We start from the raw sequence: 14,012 nt of genomic DNA, 5'->3' as shown, positions 1-14,012 counted from the left end.
ATAGTAACATGTAATGAATCTGTTTAGCTAGCTTACAAACATTGAAGTAGTACTGTCATTGAAATTGAATTAAAGACAAGTAATTATTTATGTATCAGTGTATCATCAATATCTGTCATCTGATATTGATATAGATATTGTTGATATAGTTTGCACTGAATCAACAACAAACACTCACTCTGCTCTACTTTTAAGGTATGAGTGCACATTTGTGAAAGGAAATAATGAAATTTTTAATTCATTGACTTGTTACATTTGTGAAAGGAAATAATGAAATTTTTAATTCATTGACTTGTGTAACACATAAATCAGTTAACTTCTATCATTAAATAAACATTATTGTTAATAAAACTGATATTATGACTAACAGTATTAGATACAATACAAGTTCAAAACCAGATATAATAACAATTATTCACATAGTATCATTCTGATTCATACATCACAGTCATGTGTATGTGCTTTCTATGAGTGTATTTTACCATTTCTCAGTTGATATCATTATGAATTATCATATTAACATTTTACCTTTTTACATATAAGTATCACTGTATTATGTTGCATAGAAAAATATGTTTTTGTAGCAAGTATTATGTTCTGTGTTATGTAATTTTACATGACGACTGAGATAAACAGTATTTTTTAATTGTAATCATAAATTAATGAGCAAAACATTTATTCTGATTACTTTCTATGATTTTTAAAAAATAAAGAATTTATTAACACTGTTTATTCTTACTTCTGTAAGATAACAAATGCAAACCATGAATATTTAAGATATTTAAGTTTGAAAATCAATTTAGCTTGATTTATAATGATAAAGCTTGAAGTGTTTTTGAACTTTTATTTGAGTTCTCTTCATAGTATTAACCAGTCTTGTAGTCATATAAGAAAACAGGGTTGTGACTTGAACCTACAATCTCTAGGTTGTGGCCCAGACACCACTATGGTGCCTCTCCCCTTTTGTTAAATAAGAATGCAAGAATTTGAGTGATAGAAGTCTGTTATATCACACTATAAATGGTTAATCAGTTGTACATTTCCAAACTTTAGCTTTAGATGTTGGTAGATCCATCATTTACTGTGACAAATGTAATAAATATTACAGACTGTATTGTCTGGTACTGTCTACCTTTTTGTGATGTCATTACAAATTTATGTTATTGTTGTTGCTTAAATTAACATTGCTATATTTGTTGGATGTATGGTTTGCTTGAAATGACAAAAACTTAACCTATATTTTAACCAACATATATAGGATCATGAAAACATTTAAAGAACAATGTAATTTTGAAAGAAAGAAAAAACAATAATAATAGCACCATGCAGTGACATCATGTAATTCTGTAATTTTCACGAGAACCTGATATTTACACATTAAAGCTGCAACAAAGTTAAACATAGAATTTTAATGTTCAGAATATAATTATTAATGATGCTTTTTAACAGTATAGATATACAAAATAATTTTGTTCATAAACTGGTATAATATTTCAAATTCACTTGCCATATTTATGAGACTCGTCTTTCATATATATAATTATAATATTACTTTGTATACATTAGTTATACTGGTTACATTTGTATTTTAAATGCTTAATAACTTTGTGTATATGCTTTTAAAATCTCAATCAAGACCCTGATTTAATTTAACAAATACAGTAGCTTTAAAAAAAGTATTTTTCTCTGTATAGATTTAACCTTTTAGATATAATCATTAGCCTAGTTAGAAGTTGTAATTTCAAAAGCAATATTTATTTGTCTGTAGTTCTTATTTTAATATATTAAATTAAATTCTTTGCAATAATTTTTTTTCAATTGTTGTACTTTTTTTGTTAAAGAGGAAAGAATTATTTTTAGGCATAATTGTTTTGCTCAAGTTGGCAATGATTTCTGTTTGATTTTGCAATATATCTTTTAATTTCATCCTATCATTATTTGTAAGTTTGATTTTTAAATCCTGAATTTCATGCTGAAAGTTTTGTAGTGGCACACCTCTTAAGGCAAGTTAAATAAATCTTTAAAAATAAACCATAAATAAATGAATACTTTAAGAAATGTATGAATGTTCGTAACTCAGAAGATAAATATTGATTGATTTATGTAAAATGTGACATAAATTGCTATTTTTATCCCAAAAATTTCTACTCCTTTACTTTAACTAGAGTAAGGAAAATTTCTACATATTTTAGCAAATTATATGTCATTTCTGTGGATAAAAGGACAGATAAATCAATTTTCACACTAGAGTGACTAGACAACATGTTTACTGATAAGAAAACATGTTTACTCTTTAGCACTTCCTTTTTCATAAAGAATAATACAAATTTGAAGGTGTGCTTCTTTAATTTCATTTGTTTTTACAGTCTAGAACAAATTGATGTTATCTGTGATGAGCTTTACCTTAATTAAGACATATTGCCTTTGTCTGATGTTAGTACTATCCATTGTTAATAAAGGATTTGAATTTACAAAATGACATTACTAAACAACAGTACAATATATGTAGTACATTATGAGAATGACAATTGCTGGTATAGGTGTTGACTGACTTGGCTGTGTAACTAGCTGTTAACCAGTGGTTCCTGTTTGCTGCTGTTAGTCATAAAGATAAATGACACATGTTTGTGCTACAAGTATAAGGTTATATAAAAAAATAATAAACAGAAAAGTAATATAATGACTGCATGATTTTTATACAAGGTATTTTTTTTTACATTTGCTCATCACATCATAGACACATAATAGCTGCTCTAAGTATTGTTTTTAGTTTAAATGAACCTGCCTTGTCTTATGTTGATGTCTTGCTCTACATTGATTCATGTGTAATGATATATTGATTTATACCTAAATTTTTAATGATAATGTGATATTTTTGGAACTGCTGGAGTGAAATAATGTGTGTGTATATATATATATCTGTGTTATTTGTCAATTTCCCATATTGTATTTGTGATAATTTATGTCCATCGAGAAATAAATACATTATATTCATAGTTAATTGTCAGTTCACTTTTTGATTTGCCTACAGATTTGACAAAATAATATGTTGACCATTATGGAAAGCAATTAAGTCACTACTCACCATCTTGAGTTGCAGTTTTGTTCTTCTAAATACAACAAATAACAACAATATTCACTTAGGTTATAATATTAAGTGAACCTTGCCAGATTTGAATGTCAGATTATTCTTGTCTTAAATTGATGTAGTAAATTAAGTTGCTTGTAAAATATTATACAATATTATACAGTACTGAAATATGTTCATTTGTTTTCTGTAAATGTCTCTGCCTTTAAATAATATGATATTCATGATGACACAAGTGGTCTAACAAAAAATTAAGTGTGACTGCCTGGCAGGAACTATTATGTTTTTGTTGAACCTCTACAATTGAACGGCATGTAACCACAAGGATTTCTTTGCAAAAAGCCACCTTGTAGCTGACTGATGAATTTTCTGTACATTTTACTAAACATTTTGTTATTAAAACAATATTAATCCTGTCTTTGAACTTTTTAATTTAACTTTATGTTTTATTAAGGTGCAGTATAATATAAGAAATAGCACAGAGTACTTTGGACCTCAGCATTACATGGGTGCAAGTTGAAAATTTGGTAAAGCCTGAAAACCTTTATTCATATTCATTTTCCTACATAATCTAAAAGTAAAACATGATGAAATTTGTCACAAAAAACCTGAGCTTCAGGCATATGCCTGAAACCTTGCACCCATGGCATTATAGTGAACTCTTAGTCAGTCTCAAACAGTCTCTTTGCTGGTGCTAAATCAAGTTGTTGCATTTAGATAAACTGGCACAAATGATTTCAATTATGAATAATTAATATAACAAGACCTATTTAAGGACACCACTTTTCGATGTGCTGGATAGTATGATGACAGCATAATTCTGCCTAAGAGCTTGGCATAGTTAGCAGATAGTAAAATAAGAATTTCAGGTTTGGAATGTTTGTCCTTTTGATATGGCATCACATTTGATAGTGAACAAGTATACAATGTTTAAAGTGTATAGCACAGATAGTTTCTGAGAAAATGGATTTCTTATATATCCCCACTGAATCCATATATGTGAAACTAAGGCCATAACTGTAGGTCAATAATGAAGACCTTCAACTCCAGAACAGATGAATGAACTTTTCCTCTTTGTGACCATTCCAGCATCCCTCTTGCATGGCAGGTCTTATCCCATTTTAAAACAAGAGCCACCGCCGGGCGGGGGCAACGCTCGACTTTCTTAAAGCAAAAGAAGAAATGTTTGAACAAATCTTAATGTTTCCTTTTTATAAATTTAATCGGTCTGTCTTATCACATTAGTTTTGTCTATATATTTTGTATATATAAATAGAAACACGCATGCATTCTATAAATAGAAACACGCAATGCATTCTATAAATAGATACACGCAATGCATTCTATAAATAGATACACGCAATGCATTCTATGAATAGATACACGCAATGCATTCTATAAATAGATACACACATTTCTATAAATAGATACACGCAATGCATTCTATAAATAGATACACGCAATGCATTCTATAAATAGATACACACAATGCATTCTATAAATAGATAAACGCCATGCATTCTTTAAATAGATACACGCGTTGTTGTTGTTGATGATGATGATAGTTATCTATATATGTATACACTCACACCAATAAATATATATGGTCATTTAATGCACAAATCTGAGAAAATTCAGTTATTTAACCTTCAAGGTCAAGGTCATTTAAGAGCCCAAGTGTTTGATAAACAACAAGGTCTTGTCCTTTAGAATGTTCTACTATAATATGAACTTGATCCCTTCAATAATAGCAAAGTTACAGCCAGTTACAGCCAAAACAATGAAAATTTCAATAATTTGACCTTCAAAGTCAAGGTCATTTATGAGTGAATGTCAAGGTATGTCTGGTTATTTTTAAGGGTTATCCTTGAAGATTATTATGTTCAAGTTTGAAAACAACCCATTCAAAAATAACAAAGTAACAGCCAATAATAGCCCAACAAATGAAAATTTCAATAAATTGACCTTCAAAGTCAAGGTCATTTATGAGTGAAGGTCAAGATCTGTCTGGTTTTTTTTTAAGGGATATCCTTGAAGATTATTATGTTCAAGTTTGAAGACAATCCATTCAAAAATAACAAAGTTACAGCCAATAATAGCAAGAACAAGCAAAATTTGGACTTTTGACCTTGAAGGTCAAGGTCATTTATGGATGAAGGTCAAGGTTATAGTGGGCTCCTGAAAGGTCTTGTCCCAAGGGTTGTTGTGGCCAAGTATGAAGTCAATAAAAGTTATGATCCAGGTATAAGTTTGCGGACAACAATGGCAACGCCGCCGCGACTATATCAATACCTCTTTTTTTTTTCAAAAAAAAAAAGTCGAGCTAATGAATAAGCCCCTCAAACATCTAATGTAATAGTATGAAGCAGTGCTATATTCATGCTTTTCTTTCTTCCCCTCACATCACCAGTTGAAGATTTGCAGCACTTGAGGCAGAAAACACAACGTTATATAATTTGGTAAAATACTTTATCCCAAAATTCCCCATTCTTTGAAAATGGATTGAAGACCATAATAACAAACTTTAAGCACACTGTTTGATATTGATATTGCCTTCAAATTACATACATTTTAAAGTACAAGAAAGTTGAAGTGTTTTAACAATTTAATTCAAACATATAAATATATTGTTTTATAATTTCCACAGATTCTAACCATATACAGTTTATACTCTTCATTTATAAACAAACCTTGAATTTCTGTGACCAAAAAAAATGTTTTTCCTTAAATCTGAAGTTTGTATAAATCAAAATATTCATATCAAATAACCCTGTATGAAAATACATACACAATATGTTAAAACGACAAAAAAGAACACGGTTTCCTTTTTTTAATAAATATAACATGATCATAATTTAACTACACATTATTTTTTAACAACAAAAATGCTAATGAATTGGAATTATATGGATATATCTAACAATTATTGAATGAAATATTTGTATTAGATCAACAAGACCTTCATTATCATAGTATAGTTTTAATTTATACAAGGATGTTTGTTTGCAGTCATTACATATGTAAGCACATGAACAGCAATGTACCATGAATATCAACAACTATATTTTCCTTCAACTTGCTGTTCAAAAGATAATAAAAAATGAAGAAAAAAAAATAAAATTTGAAGTAATTCCAGTATCTGACTACTTCAGCACTTTGTTTATGACCAATGCAAGCTGATTAAAGTCAGACAAAATTGATATTTTGTTGTTAACAAATGTTTTGAGAACAAATTAACTTAGGATATTAGGCCTAAGTTTAAGTTGAGCTTACAAAACAAGAGGAGAACATAGAGAGCTTGATTGAAAGATTATAAAATTTTACAATATTTTTTCAAGCCAGTGCAAGAAAAGAACATTTGAGTAACCCTAATATGTAGAATGATTAAGCCTTATATGCGGAATATCCAATAACAAATCATCCTTCTCCGTCTTTACTCATTATCATTTTTAATATAAAATTAAGAATTAAAACTTATAAACTGATTATAGTGTTATAGCTTGTTCTTTGATGGAAAGACCTAAATTATATACAATGTAAAACTTTTGCAGAAATGAACAATTTATTGCGCAGCAATGGATAAAGCACTTAAATTTCAATAAAATCAAATGACAACAACAGCAAAATAGCATTTTACAAACGATGGTTAAAAATTTTTCATTTCAGACTCTAAAGGTTGATGATCATTGACCAGTGTTTTACAGAGGAAAAAAATTAACAACATACATTAAATTTTGTGCATTGAAACAAATAAATTGTCCTTTACATCCAAGTAAAAGTTAAGTCTTTTTCTTTCTCTTTACTTACAGTAACAAAAAAAATACATCCCAATTTTAAAAATATTGAAATAATCTTGCAAAACACTGGATAACTATTATGTTACAATTGCATACTATACAGTTACATCAAAACTTAATTAGGGTGCCAATCAACAAAATTTACAATCTTGTTAGAAGAAAGTTAAGCACAAAAATTACATGCACAATTAAGTTAACGTTTCAGACAACGAGAATTACATCTTTGGAATATTTATAATTTTCTTTTTCTGTTTCAAAATGCAGTGACTTGGCATGCAGAAAAGCAGGTGAATGTATGAAGAAATATACAGCCTTCAAAATCCCATGTGTAAGAATGATAACCCTGTATTTATAAAATTAACAATAACCAACATTTATAAATATGTTAAGAAATTCAAACCACAAAAACTCAAGGTTTTCATCATAAATAATAAATTAATAAAAAATTATAACATTCAATATTTGCGAAGATGAAACTCAGTACTCTCCCTTGGCATCGGGTACTTCTAACCCTGCCAGGTGATCTTTATCATGAATTGTTATGCAAGTTAATGATGGGTTTAGTGTATCTTCATCCAAAGTGATTGTAAACTTAGATATGCTACAATTTGGACAAACTTTGAGTGCATGACCTTTCATTCCAGGGACCTTGCAACCCAAAGTATCCACGAAATATTTCATTGTCTCTTTGATAAATCCACCATGACTGACTACAAGAATATCGGCTATTGTTGTAGGCAGTCCATCTGTGTCGTCAAAACTACTGTTTCTTCCTGAGCTAATACTTGATATACTTGAGAGACGGTGTGTAGATGGTGACAGTGAAATGTTTGGACAGAAACAAGACTCTGTACTAGTATCCATGTCCTTTGAGACTCTTTTTACGGGACTTGGTGACTGAAATGTTCGCCTTCGATATAACTGAACAGTCTGGATTTCACAATCAAGCATTGGCACAGATTGAGAAATGTTGTCTGGTAAAGTGCTATCTGATTCGGTTCCAGTTTGATTGAGCGAAGACGATGATGAAGATGAAAGTTCATCTGTCTCAGAATTGCTTAATCCATCTGATTTAGAACTGCCATTTGATTTGAGATCACTACTGCTCTGATTAGAGTCTTCTGAACTACTTGGAAAACATTCACGATATTGAAAATCTTCAATTTCTTTTTCAGTATAATCAGAGCTCTCACTGTCTTGCATAGAAACGAAACTTCCATGTTTGCAAAAGTTCTCGTTGAAATTATTCTCGTCTTCTTCATCATCAAAGTCAGCGGACAAATTAATTTCATTGATAAAGTTTTGAACATTTCCAGAACCACAGAAAGACTGGCTACGGCCACTTATTTGTAGTCGTTTACTTTGACGACTGTGTCTTCCTAAACTTCCTCCATTGCGACGCTTTATCTTTGCTGGTGTATACATCGAGTCATTGCATTCAGATAAACTGGCACAAATTTTACACAGGTCTTTAAAAAATAACTGAGCTCTTTCTTGAACCTGCAAAAAAGAAAGTTATTCATAACAGTTAACATATTAGTAATTAAAGTATGCTTCATATGGGTTTTATAATTCTGAATAAAGATCAATAACTGTTCTATTGTGTATTAAACACTTTAAAATCCATAAAGATTAAGAAGCACAAAATCAGCTAGAATTACAGCAAACACCTTAATTAATGACATAATAAGTAAAGCAGTTTTACCTGTGCCACTGATTCTGCTCCAGGAGGAGTGTAGTCTGCATATCTTCTCTTTGCCTTCTTAGCTGATATAAGTAATTCCTTTGACGTTTTGCCCTCCGCTGATCCAAATCTCTGTAAATAGTTTTCAAAAAATATAAGAGATATAGCTTTCATTTAACTTATATTCATTTTTCATTTGCAGGTGACTTTAATCTAAATATCAAACTGTATCCTCATCGGACAATAACTCGTTAATAAAACATGTTGCATGGTGATTTTCTCTTTCTGACTACACAACATTTAAATCAAGAGATCTGATAAGTTGTAGTGAATGTACCTATGTAGAAAGTACAACAAAAACGTATTCATTCAATCAATTGTGTAGCTTTTCAAAGAAATAAAATCAAGATAGTGTAAGGTAATTTCAAAAAGTAATGATAGGATAACGGTCATTATCAGAAATTGACAACCATAACTGTCCCCTTGTCCCTTACAATTATTTTAATGACACTGCAAAGCCTTTGTCAAATAAAGACCCCGGCAGGTCTGAACCTCTGTGAAATCTAACTAGATTTTATACTGCTGCCTGACCAACTTTGAACAGTTGTAATACCATAGAATTGCCAATAGACCCTTTCAAGATGCAATTGAAAGTCCATTCAGGAAATTCAAGAACTTTTAAAACTAACTGAAACTATAGCTGGGCATGACAAATGCTTATGGTGTTGTAACCAATTGCAACAATATTCCATATATACAAGCTGTCCAAGATGAAAAAAAAATCTAACAGATATAAATGCATAGATGCAAGTTAAATATCATCATCATGAATAGTGATGTTCATCAACACCACCACTATCATTATGTAAATGAAATAGCATGTTATTTTAATTACCCTTTCTCTTAATCTTTTGTCCAGCGTTATGTCACATCTGCAAACTTTGTTATTATCTGAAATTGCCCTTGCTGTCTCATAAGCTCTGGAAAGGTCACTAGAGAATATGTGTGTAAACCTCTCATTCTGTAACCTTTCTGCTACTAGCTGAGCTTGCTGCTCCCCGAGAGAAGACAATGGTATGTCTGTTTGTCCTACAATATCAATTAATAATTCAGTGAAACATTACATATCTCTTTGTCTTAAAAGTAAACAATATTTCTTTTCATTAAAAGAATAGAAATCTTTATAAGATTTTTATTGTAATGAAATTAATCTCTGACATATAAAAACTAATCATAATGTAATCTTCTCTGGCTATCATGCACATTTCCATTTAAATCAATGGATATTACATACCTTGAATTATGCTTCTTCTGTTATACAGGGTTTCCCCACTGAAAAAGCAAAAAAATAGTAACATTAGATATATAATTTGTTTTCTCTACCATTTCAGTATGGTGTATCTGCTAATCTATAACTTTGTAACACTTCTATGTTTTATTTTAAAACAAAACCAGTCAGCAGACAGCAAGATCCAGTTTTCAAAGAGCTGGAAAGTATGATCAAAGCAAAGTAGAAAAGGGGGTATAATTCAGCAAAAGTGCATAGCAGCTTACCCACCTTTAAAAGTGAGCAAGTATTTGAAGTTTGAAATGAATATCTGAGACAGTTTTTTGATAAAATTTGGAAAATATTCTTAGTCAAACAAATTATAAATTGTTATCTGACCATAACTCAAGGTTAGTGTATATATAAAATCAACTCTTGCTGAAATATCTTAGCAATGAAGAAAACTTCAAATCATTATCTAGTGGAAAAGAAAATTCATTTTTCTGTGTTGTTTAAGTTTTGATAGCAGTAGAAAATCATCAGTTAAACAAGTAGAGATGGTAAGTAAAATAAAGTAACAAATAAAATTGTTCGGTTAATGTCCTTGACACTGCTATTTTGAATGTTTTAACTTTGAATGTTTTACAAAGTATCTTTTTCTACTTGAAATATATAAAAAAACAAATGAAATCTTAGCTAGCAAAAACTTATCAAACCATTAAACATTGTAACTCATGCATATGGTACACTGTTGAGTATTAAATCATGTTGATGTACATTTTTTCATATTTTGATGTTTATTGTCTTTATTAACTTTTTTATTTTGATAACTGTTTATGTTTTTATAACAGTGAATATGAATGTGGTTATGCTAGTGGATAACCCTTGATGGTTCAATAGCTTTTTTTTTACTCATCACAATATTAGAAATGGTCTGATATCATAATGCCCTTGATGACTAATGATTATTGTATTAGTCAATACAGTATTGTGATACAATGCTTAGATATTGATACATGGCTATACATTCTAAGAAAAAGAAGAGTAATATGTGATTAGAAAATAAACAGTAATAAAAAAGAGAGATTTATCCCCTTGAAACAATGTAGGTTAATAAACTTTGTGCAAGAGATAGTTATACTGTTATTTATTTATTGTTGCCAGAGTGGTTTCTAAGATGAATATGCAAAATAGCTGTGTAATAATGGCACATCGAGACATTCTTCTCCAGCCTTTTACAGTTTGGTTTGACTGTTTGAACAGTTCTGTAGTACAGCTGATTGTTAATTATTTTTATGACAAATCTGAGGAAAACTGTACAGATATATACATAAAAAGGTGAAGTAAGACAAAATCCAATTTTGCCAACCTTGAATGTCCTGATATATTTTCAGCCAGTGATTCTTTTCACTGCATTTTACAGGCGAATAAAGCTGTTTCCCCTAGCCCAAAATAGATAAAATTTCTGCTAAAAATGCTTATATTTTCCCCCAAAATGCCTTGTGCCCTTCCTGACCAGAATTATGACTTAACAGCATCTGACTAATATCAGCTAGAAGACAGAAATCTGCCTTATAGATAGCCTCTGCTATGTACCATGCATGTTAAATTTAATTGAAATCAACATTTTATATAAAATGTGTGGGTAAATTACATTTTCAGTTGTTGGAATTTGATTTCAGGTTTTCCCCCTTTTCTATTTTATTGCACAATATTTTCCCCTTTCGAAAGCCAAGGGTTGATTTGAAAATTGGAGAAAAAAATCACAGTCAGCAGCTATACTCGACCCTATACAATGTGCCTGCAAATAATATTGTTGCTTTTAATCCATTTAATTTCTTTAAATAAAGTAATTTTCATTAGCAAATTGTTTACCTTATACAGCAAATCATAGGTGTATAACGATTGAAATTATTCAGACTTATGAATCATGAATGGAATTACTGCGGCATGACAATCACATGGTGTATATGTTACATATATAATAAATAATATATATATTTCTAATTTTTTTCGTTTATTGTTTATTTTCTTTAATCCAATGGTTGCTGAATTGTCAGTTTCAATGATTGACCATGAACTGTATGACGAATGGTATTATGACTGAGTCAGGCTGATATAAGTTTAAGTCAATCATTGACCAAAGTTATAACTCATAAAATACAAATAAGCGACTTAAAATTCATTGCATTGACATTTTGTTTTTTTCAAGACAGTTGATGATCAGTATACCAAGAAAGATTTCTAGCTGCATTGATTGGAAACCAATTGGAAAACATACATGTATGTTATTGAAACAAGAAATCAGCATGAATAAAATGTAAATTGGCCAAGTCAACCAACAGAATCAAAAGCACAAGATGTGTTCCATGCGTATTACAGGGACTACAAGCAGTTACTTGAAAGAAACATACATATTTCTTCAATAAAACAACAGTTTCTAGTTAAGATGAATAAGAAATACGCTCATAATAACTGATATTAATGAGTGCAACGTAAACAAGGACCGACATATTTATAAAACTGTTTTTGCCACAGCCAGTCGATCCAGGTCGTTATTAGAAAAGCACGCGTATTTTACTAAATTTAGTTAAATCCACTTACTGTCTAACAAATGTCACCGAAAATAGCACCATTGTTTTCTTCTTTATTACTGCATCAAGTCGGCAGTTAAAGAGATTGCAAAACATTAGGGTTCCCTGTTGTTTTCGTCCCCAGTCACCGACATTTTGTTTGTAGACAGACTGTCCGGAAAAGTTACGAATAATCTGATTGGATGACCGAATTCTTTCTAGCCAATCAAACTTCTAATACTTTTCTCAACATACCTAAATGACCCCAATAACCTCCAACAAAGGAGAGTGTCCAGACATCATTGTCGAGCACAGACACCTATTACGTAATACGTCTAGCTCTCGCGTGTGACAGTCAAAACACTTATCGATTCAAATCTAAGCTTACGGCAGGTCAATAATTATGTCTCCAAATTGGCAGTCATGTTTCAATTAAAATGTGAAAATTTGACAAGATACTTGATATTTATATTAAAAGAAAGATATATATTTCATTTTGAAATGATAATTACATGTATATATATGAAAGATTAGTTTTTATACGCAATTAAGTTAGATCTACTGCCACATTATGGCATTACTAACTCTTGATTAAAGTGGCTAACAATTAAACTATGTGCGCTTACTTACTTATTTTTTTCATAGTTAATTAAAATTAAACATCAAATATCTGGTTAACTCATCAAAACACATATTCATATTCTTAGTCAAATATCAGGAGCAATCATACTATATAACTATTATATCATTTCGCAGGGCATTTCTTAGTCAATCAGTGTTCATTTTATTTCTATATGATAGATTATGCTATTTCAAATCTTTATCTTAAAAATTTGACAAATATAAAGAAAGCAAAAAAAGAGAACTTAAAGATTTTGTATGTTGTAATTTAGGTTGTTACCACACTTCAGTGAAATTTTATATATGTATATAATTATGCTTCTAAAACAATTTTCAAACATCGAAGAATGTGTAAAATATGTACTGCAAATACATTTGTAATCATTAAAATATATGCATTCATTTCTTATTGAAAAATTTGTCTTTGACTTTATAGAAAACTCGGTAATATATTTACAAATAATGCTGTTTGGAACTTACAATATTGATAAATCTTCATTTGAGCATTATATTAATGATATAAAATCATAAAAAATGAGTTATGTACAGGATCTTTAAATGCCCATAATGTCTCATAAATGCTATTAATTTTATTTCTCAAAAACTTTTTTATTTGTGGTATAATTATAGTGAATTAGTATTTTGTATGGAAGTTAAAATACTATTTTTGTTTACATTTTGCTACGTTTTATGATACATTACTTCACGTTCAGCACACAGGCAAAAGTATCGGACCTGGGATGAAAAAAATATGACCAGATTGATAAAAAAAAACCTGTGTTCATCTTAAAAGTGTTAAAAAAACAACAACAAAAATGTATATAATGACCCCCTTTAAAAATATACTATAAGTGTTGTTTTTTTACACTTTTAAGATGAACACAGGTTTTTTTTTATCAATCTGGTCATATTTTTTCTTCCCAGGTCCGATACTTTTGCCTTTGGTTCAGCACTACTTTGTTCAGTTGGTAAACATCTTACA

General features: G+C 29.9%; 1 protein-coding gene across 1 annotated transcript; it reads right to left on the bottom strand.

Moving 5' to 3' along the window:
- Window positions 1-5,619: 5,619 nt before the first annotated feature.
- LOC132723530 (uncharacterized) lies at window positions 5,620-12,601 on the bottom strand. Its single transcript, XM_060708260.1, has 5 exons — window positions 12,441-12,601; window positions 9,864-9,901; window positions 9,465-9,658; window positions 8,591-8,701; window positions 5,620-8,385 (listed from the first exon to the last, which is right to left on the bottom strand). Exons 1-5 carry the CDS (start codon window positions 12,524-12,526, stop codon window positions 7,363-7,365), a joined length of 1,452 nt encoding a protein of 483 aa, XP_060564243.1. The 5' UTR covers window positions 12,527-12,601; the 3' UTR covers window positions 5,620-7,362.
- Between the last annotated feature and the right edge of the window lie 1,411 nt (window positions 12,602-14,012).

This window comes from Ruditapes philippinarum, unplaced genomic scaffold (genome assembly GCF_026571515.1).
Source record: "Ruditapes philippinarum isolate M1 unplaced genomic scaffold, ASM2657151v2 ctg169_1_1_1_1, whole genome shotgun sequence".
Lineage (NCBI taxonomy): Eukaryota > Metazoa > Mollusca > Bivalvia > Venerida > Veneridae > Ruditapes > Ruditapes philippinarum.
Note: the sequence above shows the minus strand (reverse complement) of the source record. Positions and strands in the feature narration are given on the sequence as shown.